Consider the following 19,059-nt stretch of genomic DNA (forward strand, 5'->3'; position numbering starts at 1 on the left):
TAATCTTTAAGTACAGAACTTAATTTTGTGCTGTTCGATTTGAGGACTTGTTTATGCAAAAAATATGCTCAATTTTCCCTGAATAAATAAGACGAACGCACATAAGCTCAAATAACAGTAACAAAACTGTGCAAGCCTGCCTGCAGTCTTACTGAATCTGGCCCAGGATGTCAAGGTGTAGCAGCAAGTTAAATGCTGGATGGTTTAATTGTCATTTAAACATCTAACATTAAAACGGTATATGGAAAATTCTGGAAGAACAAATCTGCAACTCAAATAAGTCGGCTGAAAAACGATACCTCACAAAAAAAAAGTGTCATCATTACATGCTTGTTCAATTACAATGTCTCGTTTTTTATTTCTACATGGAGTTTAAGTTGAAAATAAAGACATCCTGTAAATATGACATCTTGAGAGGTGTTGAAAGGCATCTTTATCAGTTTTGGTGGAGCTTAGGGAGCGGTTTCTCCTTGCTTGCCTTGTCATCTTGGTGCTATGCTAGGCTAAACACGTCCCAGACCTATTATATCTCTTTACTGAATACACAGATTCAATTGATATTGATCTTTTCCATCTAGCTTTTGGTAAAAAAAAAATGTGTATTTCCCAAAATGCTGTGACTGTAGCGAACACACACGCACATCAGAGATGTGAGGCACGACAGTGAGGATAGCCCACAGCCTATTTGCATTACCAGCAGCTACATTTGCAGTCAAGGACACCTTGGAGGATCTCAGTCACTTGAACTTGTTTGAACTGGCGAGAAAAAACAATTAAGTATATGTGTGTTGGAAAGTATGGGCCTGTAACCAAAGTTAATGCTGTGCACTGTTAACTTTGACAACTCTGGTGCTTAAGAGAGAGTCATTAAAGAAGTGACTTACCCTCAACGTCCTCCTGAATGAATTGGGGATAAAGACTCTGTGACCCAACCATTATAGAGACCATATTTTTTAGTGTGCCTGTGCCAAACACATTAAATTTAAAACTTATGAAGTAGACACATAAGACAAAAACTGTGAAGATTTGTTAAACTGTAAGTGTTCCTCAATTGTTCGTATCTAAGATTTCTTATACATTAATTCTAATGTAATTCTTATATATTTAACATTTCAGTGAAACCTTTAACCATCCCCTCCTGACCACTCATTACTTCACCTTCAGGTTCCAATTCTGCCCCTCTGGCACAGAAAATGTAGTGCTGTATATTGTCCTCCCCCTGGAGGAGGTAGAAACACACAACGGTCACTGCTGGTGCAGTAATTCTATAGGCCCGCCGATGGGCTCAGGCAAGGACATAAGTCGCTCTGTAGGAACTCATGATAGGATCTCATTTTCAGAGCTAGGTGTCCCTTGGTGGTACCCTAACGCTGTTTAGTTTGGACCTAATTTGGAGGAGTGTGTAAGTACTCCCTGGAGGAGAATAAGAAGAGTCTCTTAGAGAACCACATAGACACAAAAGGACAAATAAAAAGAGAAAGTCAGAGAGTGAGACTGAAGGGTCTATTTCCTTTGTTGTTCAGGCTGCAGGAACCCTGAGCAAAACAGAAACCTCAAGAAAAAGGCCAATACAAATGCTGATTGGTAACCTCTGGTGCAGGTGATAATAAGTGTGTGTGTGTGTAAGCCACTCACCAGTAGGCAGGTCGACATGCTGCAGTTCATTTCGCACCAGGCCCATGTTGTTGGGAGCAGAAGTGGCAAAAGATAGGAAACTGGTAAGACTCACCCATTCAATCCCCCTGTGGAATAAGCACACCGGTTTTAATTAAATGAATAATATTGCTATCTAATACTTGCAGTGTAGCTGTCAAATATTCCTCCTCTACATCCTAGCAAGCAGTAAGATAAATGAGACACCTAAAAATTCTACAAAATCCATTTGGAAGGTGTAAAAAAAAAATGCACAGCAAATCAAGCCAGCAAGTGTGAGATATGAATATTTTTGAGAGGTGGGCCTAGCTCAGGGAGCACAAACTCCACCGTAATGAGATGGTAAATAGCCACATGATTAATTAGTCGATTTCCCCACTAAATGTAAATGAGATGCTAAGTAGCCAGGCCTCCTTTGGCATGGCTGTGCCGGGGTAAGGGCTGCTGAGCTCATTTCCATGAAGCACCTCTGCTCTCCCCTCCACAGAAAACACGCCGCTTTAAATTAAATGTTGTACGTCACAGCACTGGAAATAACAGCAGTGCTCTACATGCATCCATGCAGGAGGAGAGAAAATCGATCTGATGACACTATTTGATGTGAAAGTCTGACTCATTTACTTTTTTAGAAAAAAAACATGAGGGGTTTAAAGCAAAAGCAGTGAGCAACATCAATCAACTAAACAGAGTGTAAGTGTTTGTTTGTGTCAAATATTATATGCAGTGTGTGAACACAAAGTACAGTAATGTCGAGCAAATTCAAAGTGATAAACTGGACCCAGAAACCAGGCAAAGAAAACCATTGCCTAATCACCCACTTTAATCCACACATAGCCACACATGCACAGGCAGAGGTAGCTATTTATTTAGCTACAGATATTTCAAACAACTTAAGCTTGTGTTGCATAGCTCATTAAAGTTTGTTGCAGTTTTGCACTTGTGGATACCAACTTCTCTCATTAAAGAAAGTCTGGCTCTGCTTGAACGGATGGTGTTTGCTCCCAATCAATCTCTTAACAGCATTAATTGATTCAATCTCGTGCTTAATTAATCCTGGTGAAATAGTTTTGCTGCTCATTAGAGAATAATAACTAATGAAGCACAGCCTGCTCTTTGCTGATGTTTGGCTGTTGCATTGTGGGGCACTCAGAGAGCGGTTCAGCATTCTGACTATCCCTTTTCAGTGTGGCTTTCCTCGCAGACCATAATTAACCAATACATCGCGCAGAAGCACAGCAGGAGAAAGGAGTTTAATGTATAACAAAACTGCATTGAAACAAAGCTAGATTTAAGTCAAGCACATCACTACAATTTATCTTGAATGCACCAGTTTTGTCCTAATTAGAGTAGCTTAACATTTACTTGATATTATTTGTGTATGCTAAACAAGTAAAATACTGAATGATGTTCTTTTATAAATATGCAACTTGATGTATGGTATTGATTTGAGGCCAACAAGTGTTATGAGTAAGTAAGTAAGTTTTGAAAACCAAATTAATGCAAAAATGTAGAAGACAAAAATATATAGACATAGGATACTGCATAGGAGACATAGGAGACTACCCCCACACCCCCTTGGATTTTACAGTTATCCCTGTGGAAAACTTCTTAAAATGTATTTTTGTTATTCTTCTCACAATCACAGTCACTGCAGCCAGCTGACATCAAGGGCAACATGAGAAACAAATACTTAAATATTAATAGTCAACTGAGAATGGGGTGTTTACGCAGAAGGTCATGGCAATGACGTATTCATACAACGCATCACAACAGGTATTGAACAGAATCTCTACAATTTATCTTTTTAATACCTTCAATCTGTATCAGATAGAAACGTATGATATTGAGTTTCCTAACTAAACAGCTCTTAATTGTGTTGGTGGTCTTGTCATTGATTTCAAGAAATGTCATCAACAACCGTTCAATGCTTTCCCGCTACTTTTTAATTTTTATTTTCTTGGTACAAATGCAGAGGTAGGAAGCCTCTTTAGTTCCTAATATAGAATACTGCTATTCCCTGAACGGCCCCTTTGACATGCTATTGACAGATTCATTAATTAGCTACTTAGACTTGAGGGAATAATGTAGCATTCAGACGTTAAAGGGAACACTACAGAAGACGAAGCCTGAGCATTTGGCTTGATTTCCACCATAAAAGGAAGTCATTTATTCCAAGTGACAAAGGAAAATGATATTTATATGCAGCATGCATTTCTCCCAGAAATCAATAGGCCCGTCTTCAGCAGACATTTTGACTTGTCATAGCAGGAAAAACACTGGTGTAACTAATAACATTAATGGTGGCTCTGTTCTGCTTAGGTGCTTCAGTGAGCCAGCCCGCTCAATACCAGAGCCTTACATTAATGTTATTAGTAACACCTGTGTTTGACAAGTCAAAATGTCTACTGTGAGAAAGGTGTGTACAAAACAGTTGTCTCGTTGTTGTCCTTTTGTGGCGGTCAGTAACAGGCAATTTCTTAATTGTGAATTGGCAGTGATAGTATATTTGTTACTGTTAACTGAGCAAATACAACACTACACTTACTGTATCTATGTGAGTGTTACATCAGCAGCTTTGGGTAAATATGTAACATTGGACATCACTAATCTAACACACCGTCTTCTTCTCTCTACCCAAAATACATATACAAACACATGTAATGCCATTTATTCGGTTGTTGTGATGAATTGATTTGCACGGTACGCAAAGCTGGTCTCATTTTTCAAGTGCATCTAAGCTCCCTCTGCGTTCACCCACACTTCAGGAAACAAAGTCACCATTCAATTACTTGTTGGGATAAATGTACCAAGGCAGCGCTGCAGTATTTTCGTCAGCTCCTCGAGACTGAAGGTTTTTTTTTATTAAATATGTCACTAGGTTGTCACTTAGCAACATGAAGAAATTTTATTTGTGGCCTTCATGATTTCATTTGCATATAATAGCAATGTTTCTACCATCTTGACGTTTGGACAAAAAAACATAACTAAAATATGGTGATTTTGATTTTTGTTTTAAGTTCAGTTGCTTTGTACAGGGCACTATACAGCATGCATACCATAAAATCTAGATCATGTACACCACATCTTTAACCATTATCTCCATCTCTGTTTGGATTCTTTTCATTTTGCTCGTGATTGTTGTCTTTATTTCTTCAAGTCAAGAGTGCCATACTCAGCTGAAGCAGAGAGGATATTCAGATAAAACCCCTATAAAGCAGGCTAGGGAATTATTTCTCTCTAACACACAACAGCTGACATGGCACTCTAATTATGTGATTGCCAATTGCCTCCGCAAACTCTAATGAGCCTGAAAACAATCAACAGAAAATCAATCCGCCTCGAGCTGATTGACTGGCCAGTGGGGTTCAGCTAACGTGTCATTTTACAGATATTTCATCTAAAGAGTACAATCAGTGCATGCCCTTCACCAGTGGGAATTGACAGAAACAAAAATCTTACCTGACTTCACAAGAGTGGACACTGAGTTCTTTGTGGAGAAGTCCACTGGTCAGATTATAGACCAGTACAGACCCATTACTGGTGCCTGAGAAGAAGAGTTAGACACAGAGAGCAGTGCATAAGAAATACGAGACAGACTGACACAGACAGACGAGAGGTCACAACCCATACAGTTACTTATCTTAGCAGCATCTACCCTCCAGCAGGATCAGAGAGACGGTATGTCAGTGTGACACCCCTGTGTGTTCCCTGTCACTGCAGTAGGTGTGGAGAGAGGCAGCACATCAAACCCTGTGTCACTCAGCTCACAGACTGAGAACATTGCATTGTTTTATCTGCTGCTTGGAAAATAGCACAACAATTCCCAAAACTCCACCTGATTAAATACTGCAGGTGACATTTGACACTGTGATCAGAAACACTGAGGAGGTTTGACTAAGTGTTTTTTCACATTTGTTCATACTGTAACAGAGAAAATCAAACCAAAATCTACCTAAAAGCTCCTTTTGATGTTTACCAATCAGGGGAAAGTTTCTAACTATAAAAAGGTGAAATTAACTTTAGCCGGGAGTTGTTTTTTAGCGATGGCACGGTTCAAGTGTTGTTGTTGAAGTGTGGAGTGGAAACAAATGTACCTTGCAGTGGTGATTTTGAATATTTTTGCATCTTCTGGGGATTTGATCAAGTGTTGTTCAAGTGAGTGCATATTGCTTATTGAGCGGATTATTTAATGTGTACTTATATCATGCTATATGATTTGTATTGGTGATTATTTCTAATCTTTCTTTCTATATTTTAACAAAACAAGTAATAAAAGCCATTATTAACACCTTCAGCTTTGAACAATCATAAGCTGACATCCTATTTACTATATTTCCCTTAAATGATATTATAGATATTAGCCATGGGCTGATTTGACATTAGTGGGAAAAACAAGCAGTTGTAAAAAGCACACAACAATTGAGGTTACACTCCAAGCAAGGAAGCTGAAAGACACAGCAATTAAAATGATTGTTCAATTCTGGAGCAAAAAACAAAACGCTGCAGCAGATGTGAAAGCAAATCAACAGTCCATTTTCATGCTGTTTAGAAAGTTAAACACTTTCCAAACATCACAACAAGGTTCTTTTTATTTTTGTGGTGAACACGGACAGGTGCAGGAACACATTTACGTTTATAATTATCCTGAGTGTGATGGAGCTGGGCTGATGTGCCCAGTCCCTCTGCAAAGGACTGCTCAGTCTGCACTGGGCCTCAGCGAGACGACCACATGCTGACACAACATCTGGAGGTGGTGATAGGCAGTGCCGCATAGGCATCTGTGTGTGTGTGTGTGTGTGTGTGTCTTCCCCTCCTGCTCCCTGTGTAGCTGATAGATGGCATGTAGTGTGGAACCGTAGGATGTTTCAGCAGGAAGTGGGTGGATGGAGATAATGCAGATAAACATACATACTCCTGTCCCTGAGTTGCCTCACAGGCAACACTTGTTCATTTTAATCAAGATGATCAAGAAGAAGGTGCCTCTCCATATGGCCTGGTGAGGTGAGAGATGAAAATCGAATGCAAAACTGTCACTTTGATGCTCATCCAGCTAGTGTTAAAGCATTTCTGTGGTTCTGAGTAGGCAAAGCCTGTTTTATAACAAATTAGGTTCTAAAAAATCAGCATTTACTATTCACTTTCTTTCTCTTAGTTAGATTAGAAAAATTATACCACTCTCAGATCTAGCTGTTACACATGACGCTACAGCTAGGAGATGCTTAGCTTAGCTTCGTTAAAGACTGGAAACAGGGGGAAACAACTCCCCTGGCTCTGTCCAAAAGTTAAAAAAAAGAAGACTGAAGGAAGTCACTGTTCCTGGCCAAGACATTTATTAGTGAGCCTAAGAGGTAAGATAAGGATCTTTTTGTTGCATCATTTGGTGCACTAAAATTATATTGTATACCAATCCAAAATCGAACATGTAGCAACACCAAGCACAGCTGATGACAGAGCTGGTCTATCCTCAGTTGAACCAAACTCAAATAAGTTTGAGGTGGCAGAAGATAATGTGTACTCTTAACTGGAGGCTTTGAAAATACTTTTTTGTGGACTTCATGCGTAACTGACATTCCCTTTGACACACCACTGGAGCTGAGAATGAGTCCATATGATAACTGTTTTGCCTTTTGAGCTGCATGCCTCAGTAGCTGCCTTCATATCAGTACGTAGGTGTTTATTTCCCAAATGTTGCAATTAATAGATTTGCTTTTGCTGTGTTGAAACTTTATTCTACTTTTAATGCTGTTTTATTTTGAAGATCCAAACAATGCAGCAAAGAATAGCTGTCGGGCAGGCACGAATAAATAAATTAGCCATACCACCATCAGATGATTAGGAATGGATGTCGGCTTGTCAGTGTTTGTGTACATGTCACTGAAAAGGAAGGCTTTGGGCCTTGTGCCTATCTGTAACGGAGGTGTCACATCTCACACAGATTACAGCTTTTTAGACAGGAGACCAGGAGGCATTGCTTCTGGATAGGTAGGTTGGCTGCACAGTTTCTGTATCCTTCCCTTTGGAGACAAGGAGCAAGAAAGACTGACAGAGGGGGAAAGTGAGAGACAAAAATAGAGAAAACGGAGATGGGAATCCCTGCCTTCTGTCTAACTGTAATGAAACTGTGGCTGGCAATTTCAACCACCAGTGCTTTCACACCATCAGCAGTGAGTCATCTCTTGCTTTATTTGCACCTAGCTGAAGGTGTAAAAACTCAGTTTCCCTTGGCTGTTCCTCTGACTGGGGTAGCATCACTGAGACTCAATGAGTCCCCCTTTTAACTCGGCTACACATTAGGGAGAGACCTAATGCAGACGGGAACAGAGGCCAAGAAAGAGACTGGGGTGTATCTGCCAAGCTCTCATCCATGGATCGCTCTGGATTTAGTGATCAGGTGTATTCTCTGGCTCTTGGTAAACGGGAGAGGTGACAGATGCCAACTCCTGCCAGAACACCTGTCACAGTGCCAACCTCGGCATCATTACTGAGAAAGTGACAATTGCTACTGCAACCCAGGAATGTTTCCAATTTATAAAGCATGACAGTGAGATCAAGTACCAGATTTCAAGACTCCAAATAGGGCAATTTCCAATGTTATTGTAACTTCTACCTTGCTGCAATAGTATATGTGTTATTCCTAACTGTGCAAATATAAGAAACTGGCTATAAATGAAACATACTAGCCTCAAGATACCATTTTAATTAAACATACCGTCAGCTTTTGAATCACCTGGACATCGCCTCCACCTTTCAGCAGAGATGTGTCCTCCATCTAAATACCAAATGTAATTATCCAGTCCCCCAAACTCACTATTCACAACCCAGCTCACAGGAAGCGGAACAAAAGGCACATTTCAATAATGCAGCAAGAGACTGTTTAACTACTTGACTCTGCAAGCTGACTATGGGGACCTGACAAATGATGTGCATAGAAAACTCAATCGCCCTGCTCTAGTTTTAGATTCAGAACGCCACTGGGAACCAGCTGTGCCGCGTCAACCCCACACCATCTGCGGCGTGATGGGCTCCTACTGCACCCGCTCCAGAATGCACACACTGATTGGGAAAAAAAAGATGACATGTTTCTGACTGAAAAGTGTTTTTGAAATGGCGGCTTTTGAGAGAATGGCGGTGGTTGTTTTTTTTGTGGTTTTTTTAGGTATAGATGCCCTTTCTCTTCTAACAAAACGTACCTGAGACAAACCTGTAAATAACAGATGGAGAACAGCAGTGGTCGTCCCTTTAGGCCTTTTAGAACTATTGCAGTCATTAAGTAATAATGTGTAGGGAACTTAAGAGATCTCCGTGTCCCACCATTGTGGACGTGATGCACATATCAAAGTGACAAAGAGACTCCGTTAAAAGGGTTGTAAGATGTGTAGGTTGAAGGTGTTATTATTCATCTGCTTGTCTGAGGGTCTGAGGGAGGCAATGTATCTTTGAGGTATGATTAATTTATGTGGGCTATGTCAGGGGACTGAGTGTAGCCTATTTTTCAGCTTAGACAACTAAACTGAAGGTCTGCTTCGTTGGGAAGAGAACAAAAGTACGCCTGGGTCCTGCACAGGCAGGAGTGTGTACGCACACAGACATACACACATAGAGACAGACAGACAAAAACAGGGACAGATGACATACACAATTCTGCTCTTAATTTCCCATTCAAATTGAGACTTTCATAATTTTATGCATCATTACTGTGGGGAAGACAGGGGAACAGCTTTTGTAGAAAATTGCCATGCTGATCTAAAATAAATAAATCCAAACTTTCACTGCCTCTCACTTTCTCGCCTAGCAGCTGTCTCGGGGGAGTAATAACAGAGGCTGATATTTCAGATTAAGTCTATGCCTTTTGCATCATTTGCTGGGACCGTAACCGTCAGATTGGATGGACTGCTACGTACTCACTTTCTGCCTCAAAGAGTCAAATTCACAGCAATGACTTGTATATTCAGACATACTGATTTCATCTGAGAAATCAAAGCATTTTTAAACTCAAAGATGAGAATTTCCAACGTGTCACAAGGGTTCAACAAAAGTGTCAGCCAGTTTAAGAACACTTTGTGACTCAAAAAACGTTTTGCTGCAACCTTAATAGTTTGAATTCATTGGACTACAAACAGCATAATAAAAGACTACTTCTGGGAATTGCTGACATGGAGATTTTGAAAAGATTAATTCACATTGACAGGTTCCTTAGGCAGAACATATGAATGACTATATCTCATAATTGTGCTGCTGTTCTGAGGTAAAGACCTGCTTGACTTCCTATCAGTAGCTGTTAATTTCCTGTTTCGTGATAGACCGATGTTTGAGGTCTTGCTGTGCTTCTATTAATTTCCAGTACTCATTATGTCTCATTTTTCAGACCCAAACCACAGACACACATTGAAAAAAGGCCTGGACATGCAAGCGATTAAAATGTGTAGATGCAGCTGTATAATCATTCAGCCCTGTGCCCTCCAAAGCACTCACTGGGTGTTTTGTGCTCTCATCACTGGGCAGCAACATTTCATAAATCAAACCAGACAAACTTCTTTTCCTCAATGCCCAAATCTGTGGCTGTCACAGAGATGGCATGATGAATGAGTACAATCTGACAACCATAGTTTTAAAAAACAGATACTGTACAACCATGACAGATGACAGAAATACAGCTCTGGCCACACACACAACCAAAAAACATCTGTATGCAAAGAATTGGGGTGGAGCTTTCATACAGAATAACTATTATTTATGATTCAACAATTCAATTATATATATATATATATAGTATTTATATTATTTATGTCACTTAGTAAGCAAGTTTATTTACTGAAGTGGTGTACTAAATTACAATTTTGAGGGACTTTTACTTAACTTGGGTTTCTCTATTTTACTCTACTTTATTCTTCTAACTCCACAGCAATTCAGAGGGAAATATTGTGCTTTGTACTATCACTGGGATTTTAACCTTTTAAAACCTAAACCTGGCTGTAAAGCGCAACGTCTCACCTTTCAGAAACCATTGGAATTTTTCCGATAGCGGTGATCCAAAGTGCGCTTGCTCAAACGTGTCTCTGACGTCACACTCAGTGTTAAAGGGTTAACTGAGCTTTTGTGTTTAGTGCTAATTAGCAAATGTTAGCATGCTAACACACTAAATTAAATGGTTAACATCATACCTGCTAAACAGCAGCATTTTGATATTGTAATTGTGATCGTAATAGCATACTGATGATAGCATTTAGCTCAATGCACTGATGTAACTAAGTACAGCCTCATAGAGCTACTAGTGTGGCTGTAGACTCTTAGCCTTTTTGAGATACTCACACTCTGCAATTGGTAGGCTTTACCATGTCGTTAAAATTAGCAAAGTAGCACGCTGTTGTAGAATCCTTGAGTTTTAGCATGCTCGGGTATTGCTGTATTTAGGTAGTGCCTTGTTCTGTAGGGAGCTTTGTGTGTGTGTGAAAGTAAAACAATACAATTTGACAACTTAAGTTGCATGCATATGAATATTACTAAGACAACTTCATGGCAACTTTTACAATCCACATGTCATCACATGCCAATTGTTACAGTTCAAATATACTTTCTAAACTGTGTTAGTGCACTGACGAAGCTTTTCTCCAGTGTGGATACGCTGATGAACTTTCAAGGCTGATAAGTCACGGAAACTCTTTTCACACTGGTCACAGAGGTAAGGCTTTTCTCCAGTGTGGATACGCTGATGCCTCTTCAAGTGCTCTAAGCAACGGAAATTCTTCCCACACTGGTCACAGAGGTAAGGCTTTTCTCCAGTGTGCAAAAGCTGATGAACCTTCAAATGTGGCGATTGCCTGAAACTCTTCCCACATTGATCACAGACATAACGCTTTTCTCCAGTGTGGATACGCTGATGAACCTTCAAATGTTGCGATTGCCTGAAACTCTTCCCACACTGGTCACAGACATAACGCTTTTCTCCAGTGTGGATACGCTGATGCCTCTTCAAGTGCTCTAAGCAACGGAAACTCTTCTCACACTGGTCACAGAGGTAAGGCTTTTCTCCAGTGAGGATACACTGATGAACTTTCAAGGCTGATAAGTCACGGAAACTCTTTTCACACTGGTCACAGAGGTAAGGCTTTTCTCCAGTGTGGATACGCTGATGCCTCTTCAAGTGCTCTAAGCAACAGAAATTCTTCCCACACTGGTCACAGAGGTAAGGCTTTTCTCCAGTGTGCAAAAGCTGATGAACCTTCAAATGTGGCGATTGCCTGAAACTCTTCCCACATTGATCACAGACATAACGCTTTTCTCCAGTGTGGATACGCTGATGAACCTTCAAATGTTGCGATTGCCTGAAACTCTTCCCACACTGGTCACAGACATAACGCTTTTCTCCAGTGAGGATACACTGATGAACTTTCAAGGCTGATAAGTCACGGAAACTCTTCTCACTCTGGCCACAGAGGTAAGGCTTTTCTCCAGTGTGGATACACTGATGAACTTTCAAGGCTGATAAGTCACGGAAACTCTTCTCACACTGGTCACAGCGGAAAGGCTTTTCTCCAGTGTGGATACGCTGATGAATCTTCAAACATATGTATTGTCCAAAATTCTTCCCACACTGGCAACAATGGTGTGGTTTCCCTAAAGTGTGGGTAGGCTGATTTTGATCCAGCTGTCCGCCATTAGTACTCTCCTCATCCTCATCATGAGGTTTATCTGGGTTTCTGTAGGTCTGTTTCTATGAAGCAAAAAACAAATGGAAAGAGAAAGAGACAGTAATAAGAATGACATGAAATGGTAAATGCTTTCTAATTACACAGGAAGAGGTGTCCTGTGCGGTCTGTGGGCTTTCTCAGAGCTTAGTTGTCTTTACTGCGGCCTAAACTGCACGAATATGCAGCTTTTCTGAAAACTGTATATGCAATTTGCCTGTTTTTTCCAATAGCAGAGAAACAGTGATGCCTGAATCTGAAAAGGGCACATTTTTATCTAAATCATTCATCAGCCGCAGTTGTGCTAAGGCTCAGCCACACTTTGAGCTGAAAATGAGATATTTTTAAATCTAAAAGCTATAATGTGAGCAGTTGGGGATCATCCCTGTAGTAGTTAATAGCTGGTAGTTTGTGTGAATAGCTAGCCAGGAAGCTGAAAGCAGTTGAGGGACTTTCTTTCCCCAAATTTAGCCTGTCAGACAATGGTTCCTCCCAATGAGGAACTGGTTGCATCAGCTGTTTTTAAGTTCAAAATTAGCCAAAATTATAATTTAAGTAATTAAAAAGTGAAGATTTATGTAAAACTAAATAAAAAAAAACAGTTGCAGCACACAAACTTGTGCTCATGTTATATTAGAGAGTTATAGCATACAGGTACCAAATGACCAGATAACATCATTTATGTTGCATAATCTACTATTTCTGAAACAGAGATATTTATCCATGTGCCACAAATGATCGGCAGTTAAGTTAAATATATCAATTGGCCCCTAAAACTAAAGGGAAAAAAGGAAGCTTGTGATGCTGTAGTGACTTCCTGTTTATATATTTGATTGCTTTTGATTGGAAGTTGCTCCAGATGTTTCCAAGTAACTGATTTACACATTTTACATGGGACATATTTAAATTCTACACATAAAGCTAGTGACTTTAAAGTTAGAGTTAAAGCAACTTACTCCAGTTGATGAACTAATTTTGCTGCTGGTGTTACTCTTCTCTTCTACCAGATATTCCTCCATCTGTGACTCAACTCTGGCATAATCAAAACAAAGACAGTAAGTTGGGGAAAATCCCCTAAATAATGAAATAATAACAGCAATTATGGTAAAGCTTAGCACCGAAACACACACATGAATAATATTTCTTTTTTTATTTGGAGTGTGAACATTGTTTCTTGATCTTGATAACAAACAAAACAGTCTCTACTAAGTAGCCAAAAGAGAGATAGTGTTAATCCAGTTAAGACACTTGCAACTATAAAAAATAACACACAGACCTTGTATGACCCTGCCATTTGGTTGTGCTTTTTTTAAATAACTACAGCTTAAAAATTAACTAGCTGGTTAAAACAAAACAATTTAACGAAGGCAACATTCCAGTCAGTCTTTACTTGTGCAAAGGAAGAAGGGTCTCCACTTCACAACAGGACAACTTAATTAATCAGCTGTAAAACGAATAACTAAATAATCTCCCAGTAAACTAACAATGGCTGGTTCCTCAGTTCTCTAATTGCCAGTCAAGCTGAAGCAGCCAAACAAAGTTTGTTGGTCATGATTTAAGTTTTGTGGATGATACACTCCTCCAAACTATAAACTATCAACTACAAATGAAACACCTTAAGAAAGCTTGTTTTTTCCTTACCGTGTATATGTGAATGAAGCTAAATTGACTTCTGCAGGTTAATGGACGTCTTCACGAAGGTCAGAGTCAGACAGGTTTGACAGACGCACGGATGGTTTCCATGACAACCGAGGCTGAATCCAATCAATCCAGCATTCCATGGACTAAATATATAATATATGAATCCTGACAGTTTTGCAAAACTGCACACTGAGCAAAGCTTTAAGCCACAGTAATAAAGGAAGAAGAACTGTGGATACACAAATGCATACACAGGATAATTATGGGAATTTGTCAATTTATACAACCGTATAAATAAATGCATGCATTGAATGACAATTCCCCCATTTTTTTATTACATTTTTGTCAGTCTTATTGCAATTACCAGAAGTATGTTAATATAGCAAGTTATATGCATGCTAATGTTGAAGGATCCCTCAATAATGTGCTGCCATGCTAATGTTAGCAACCTACTAAAGCCTACTGAATGCAGAATATGAGTCAAAAATCCAAAGGCTACAAAAACACAAAAGCAGTTAATTTATTATTGATTTTCTCTATGAACTGCAGCACTGATGCAACTGGTTTTAATCTGAAACAGCCACAAATCATGATGAAACAAAACAACATACTGGACACAAGTGTAAACATACCTCAAGCCCAGATGTACAATAATGATGGTGGCAGATAATGAGCTCCATACCATTTGCTATATTTCAGAACACTCCACAGTACTTTCTCTGAGGGACCGATCACAGCTCCTTTACATAGAACAGAATTTGCAGTAAATGGAGATGATCCCCCACCCTGCCAGTGGTAGTGCCTTCGTCTTCAGTGTGTTTTGTAGAATGTCGTGTGCATGTGTGTGTGTCAATGGTACATTATTACCTACCTACAGCCAGCAGGGGTTGGTAGTGGTTGATGTTTTTGGTGGTAAGAGGTGGACACATGCGGATGGCAAATGGTGGCAGCGGCAAACCAGACAGCAGGCCAGTCAACAGGAACTTCAACTGGACTTCTTGCTGGTTGGATGATGGAGGAGGAGCCTCACCAGCTATCAAGGTCTGACCTAGAAACAAAAACATAACGTGCTATCCTATTAATGGAAATAAAAAATGAAACACAGTAAATAGAGCATACTTAGCATTGCTACATAACATGAGAAGTGTCCATTGAATGTCCTCCTTTCTTTGCATTTTTTCTAATTTGAGGAAGAAGAGTGAGGCACAGCTTTTCCTGCATCTTCACCCAGGGGATACAATCAAGAATGACATTAAATGCCTCAAATCAATATCACAATTTGACGTCTGTTTACTAAATTACATATAAACAATTTATGTGATTGAAGCTCCAATTAGGAATGTCCGATAAGTCCTTTAATATTGTTCATGTGTTGATATAACTGTGTCCAATATTTAGGCGTACATAAAAATTAGACAACCTGATCCAATTTCGATGATATGTATGGCAGCTGAATAAGTCTGCATGAAGAAAATATGGCCTGCATTGTGACTTTACTTCAATGGTTCCCTTGAACGTTTCGTACTGTGATCTACAGTATTTTGTATAATATCTGTGGAGAGAAAAGTGTGTAAATGTTTGGGTGGAAAGGATTTAGACAGATACTCTGAAGCAACCATCTGTATGGATATTTCATGAACTGCTGGCAGCAGTTGATTTGTCCTTGCCAGTATGTGGTTCACTTGTTTGCAATAATGTGCATTAAGAATAAGTTACTTTATTTCCACGGAGCACAATAAGACATTTCTGAAAGCTGGCGTACCTGGAGCACAAAGCATTATAATAAACAAAGACTTGAGACAAAATTAAGACACAAACTAACAAACTACCAACCGAAGCCACCCAACACAACAACATCAAGTATTGAATAGTATCCCAAATTAGCTCCTGTTACATCTCCAGATGAGGCTGCATATACATGAGACAGACATGGCGTCCTAATTGTGTGAAGGTGTGAGTCATCCTACATCGAGCCCAGATTCAGTGTCCTTTGTACCCTGACGAAGGCATAAGTCGAAACATGTTGGAACACCCAAATCTTTAGTAGCATGGAGAGAAGTGTGTGTGTGTGTCTTTCCTTCTTTGTTTTCAGAACTCTAGATGCCTATTTGTAACAGAGCTCATTAGCACTCTTACAAATAAAACTTTCAACTTGGCCTAACTGATGTAATCCAAAGCTGTTCTCTGCCTGAAGTGGAAAAGCTCACACAATTTGATCGCAGCTGGAGCCAGCAAAAAAGATCCTATATTGTTTGTTTCATTAAGCTGCGGCCTCAGTTATCAAGTTGGCCAGTTTTAATGATCTAAAGGATTTCGCGGTGAGCTGAGAAAATTAAGCCCATGTTTTACAAAGGAGTATCTATATGCTTTATCCAGTTGAATCTACTTTGCTGATTTCATTAAATTTCTAATACCAGGCAGTCATACAATTATACCATATAAAACCAGTTTTCCCCATAAATGTAAGCCCCGGGTGCTTAACATTTTCAAAAACCTAAACATACCTCATTTTAACTGAGGCATGGATTTTGATGGCAATGCCTTTCACAATGAGACTGTTAATGACTACATTTTATACGTTCTAAATGGGCGATCATCTCCTTTTGTGTATTTGCTGCAGAGCTATAGGACATCCTCTGAGGGTGCAACAACCTTGAAGTTATAATTGGTACTGGTTGAAAAATCCATTTAGTTTTCATTTCATGCACCATAATAGCCTTCTTTGCATTGGAAATGTAATGTCTCTCAAAATGAACATCAGTGCAGCTTGAAGATATAATAAAATGAGAATAGGATGAATTCCAAACAAACCAATACTTCAATACAAAAACAAACCATACACACAGTAGATTGCCATGTGTAGCAAATACAAATATACAATGAAGGCAAATATGGTTTTCTAGGTGGCAGCTCTTGCCTATGGTGATTTGCCGTTGCCCGCTTGATGCCCTTCTTCTGTCAGCCAATCAGATTTTAACAACAAGATAGCTTTTCACAGCATTCTAGCAACCTGCAGGCCAGTGACATTCCCTCATAACAAGAGCTTTAGTCAGCAACTGTCAGACAGAGCTACTGCTCCAGGCAGTAGCTGGCTCCAATCTCTGTGTGTGTGTGTGTGTGTGTGTGTGTGTGTGTGTGTGTGTGTGTGTGTGTGTGTGTGTGTGTGTGTGTGTGTGTGTGAGAGAGTGTGTGTGAGAGTGCGTGTGAGAGTGAGAGAGAGAGAGAGAGAGAAAGAGAGAGAGAGAGAGAGAGAAGAGACAGCAAAATCCTCCCCTCTCATGCCAGCATAACTACTACTGCTCCACCTCCCCAAGGCCTTGCGCTCACTGGCAGTTTGACTCTCGCTAAGGACAACTGACAAATGTAAAAAAAAGCCCTTAAAATTAGAAAAAATAAAAAAGAACAAAAAACAAAAATCCTGCATCTCATTACCATTTTACACCTATATTCATCTTTTGATAGGCAGCTCTGTTCTAAACCAACAGGGAGGAGAGAGAGAGGGGGAGTAGAGAAGACTAGAGAGAGATGGAAACACATCATAAGCAAAAGGATGAGGTGGTAAAGAGATAAAAGAGAAAGAGAGGAAGGGCCAAGCACCCATGGGAGTCTTTGTGCAGAGCCGCTTAGACTCGGGAATAACGCTGGCCTGTGTAGTGCACAGAGGAGAAACCAGCAGTCACACATTAAAGCAGAAGGTGAAGGGGTGCCCTGAGGCCCACACAACTAACTGAGGTACAATAACAGATATAAGAAGGCCTGATGCACACATTTATGTACACACACTCACTCACTCAAGTTTTCACATTTTCTTTCAAAAATGAAAGTCATCCTTCTATGGAGAGAGGGGAAGCTGTTGCTGCAGCAAGAAGTGATATACATGTATTTTGCCTTGGAAACACCAAACTTGGTGGACCTGTAGACACCAACACCAACATGGTGCTCGGTAGGTGGCGTTGATAGTGATGTGTAATTTCCCCCCGGGCATCAATAAAGTATTTCTGATTCAGATTCTGATTCTGTGTACAGTCGTACCAATCATGCTGTTTAGAGAGAGATCCTGAATCCTCTTCTGGTTTGGACCCAGTGGAGCTCCACAAAACGACACGGGGGAGTAGAGCGGCGAAAGACCCGAACTGACACAGAGAGGGAGAGAGAATATTAATTAGATACATTTTGAAAGCAGGGCAACCATCCGTTATTGAAACCAAGTGAATGGAGTGATAAATGAATCTTGCTTGTGCGAATGATGAATGTGATCCGCTTATTAATAAATTACTACGCCTGAGGGAGACAGCAGCATTCGTAGAGGATGACATGTGTATTGATTCCTTGTATTGATTAGATGCTGCTCAATAAAAAACAGAGATGATTGCTAGAAAAATAATTTTCATGCCTGCTGCACACTGTGATGGAGCTTATACAATCGGGGCTTGACCTATAATCGAACGGGTACAGCAGAGTGAAATATCCCACTCTAAAAAACTCATCTTATTTTATCTCTACATGCTCAGCACACCGTGACACCACATCACAGAGAGAATGTAACAGGAATTATAATTCATGTCAGTGAAAAGCAAGCCATCTTTTCAGGATTTGTTTTGCAAAAAGATTATCAATTTAGAGTAGTGTGAAAGACAACTGCCATCTCCTGAAATAGAAAGCCCACCTGTCTGAATCAATTCAAACAAGACTATAATAAGACAACACATCACACAAGTGGCAAAAAGCAAAAACCTGCCATCCCTCTTTAATTCAATGCTGTAGATTTCTCTTCACGTTTGCCCAAAATAAATTCTGGTTTTGGTTTGCTCACAGGCAGACAAACCTCTCTCCGCCTCACGCAGGAAGCCAACTTAAGAGAGAAATACAAAACTGTCTCCTCGACAGCAGCAAGGGAGTGCTTCATCAAAGGGAAGCAGGGCTCATCAACGATAGCTAAACTCTGTGCACCCCCCTACCTGCACTACTCACAGACAAGACTAAATTTAGGTCAGAGGATTATGTAGTTTAAAGTCACCTTACCAAGTACTCAAACTTTTAGCCATTACATCTCCCTGCCATTTCAGCTACCACTTAAAAA

At 40.0% G+C, this 19,059-nt stretch overlaps 2 protein-coding genes across 2 annotated transcripts in view; both read right to left on the reverse strand.

The window, feature by feature from the left end:
• wdr11 (WD repeat domain 11) overlaps positions 1-19,059 on the reverse strand; it is a 52,553-nt gene that overhangs the window by 21,811 nt on the left and 11,683 nt on the right. The window contains exons 9-12 of the mRNA XM_070915441.1: positions 18,012-18,112; positions 14,851-15,027; positions 5,113-5,197; positions 1,636-1,742 (exon numbers count right to left, since the gene is read on the reverse strand). Of these exons, the coding sequence (XP_070771542.1) occupies positions 1,636-1,742; positions 5,113-5,197; positions 14,851-15,027; positions 18,012-18,112 (470 nt within the window). The remainder of the gene's footprint in view (positions 1-1,635; positions 1,743-5,112; positions 5,198-14,850; positions 15,028-18,011; positions 18,113-19,059) is intronic.
• LOC139294542 (zinc finger protein 271-like) lies at positions 11,228-13,357 on the reverse strand. Its single transcript, XM_070916457.1, has 3 exons — positions 13,295-13,357; positions 11,873-12,364; positions 11,228-11,788 (listed from the first exon to the last, which is right to left on the reverse strand). The coding sequence occupies exons 1-3, from the start codon at positions 13,355-13,357 to the stop codon at positions 11,228-11,230; spliced, it is 1,116 nt and encodes a 371-aa protein (XP_070772558.1).

This window comes from Enoplosus armatus, chromosome 12 (assembly GCF_043641665.1).
Source record: "Enoplosus armatus isolate fEnoArm2 chromosome 12, fEnoArm2.hap1, whole genome shotgun sequence".
Lineage (NCBI taxonomy): Eukaryota > Metazoa > Chordata > Actinopteri > Centrarchiformes > Enoplosidae > Enoplosus > Enoplosus armatus.

Coding starts and splice junctions, on each gene's coding strand:
- LOC139294542 (XM_070916457.1), bottom strand. CDS start 13,357: ATGGAGGAATATCTGGTAGAAGAGAAGAGTAACACCAGCAGCAAAATT. Junction 12,365..13,294: donor AAATTAGTTCATCAACTGGA/GTAAGTTGCTTT, acceptor TTTGCTTCATAG/AAACAGACCTACAGAAACCC. Junction 11,789..11,872: donor GGCAATCGCCACATTTGAAG/GTTCATCAGCTT, acceptor GAGCACTTGAAG/AGGCATCAGCGTATCCACAC.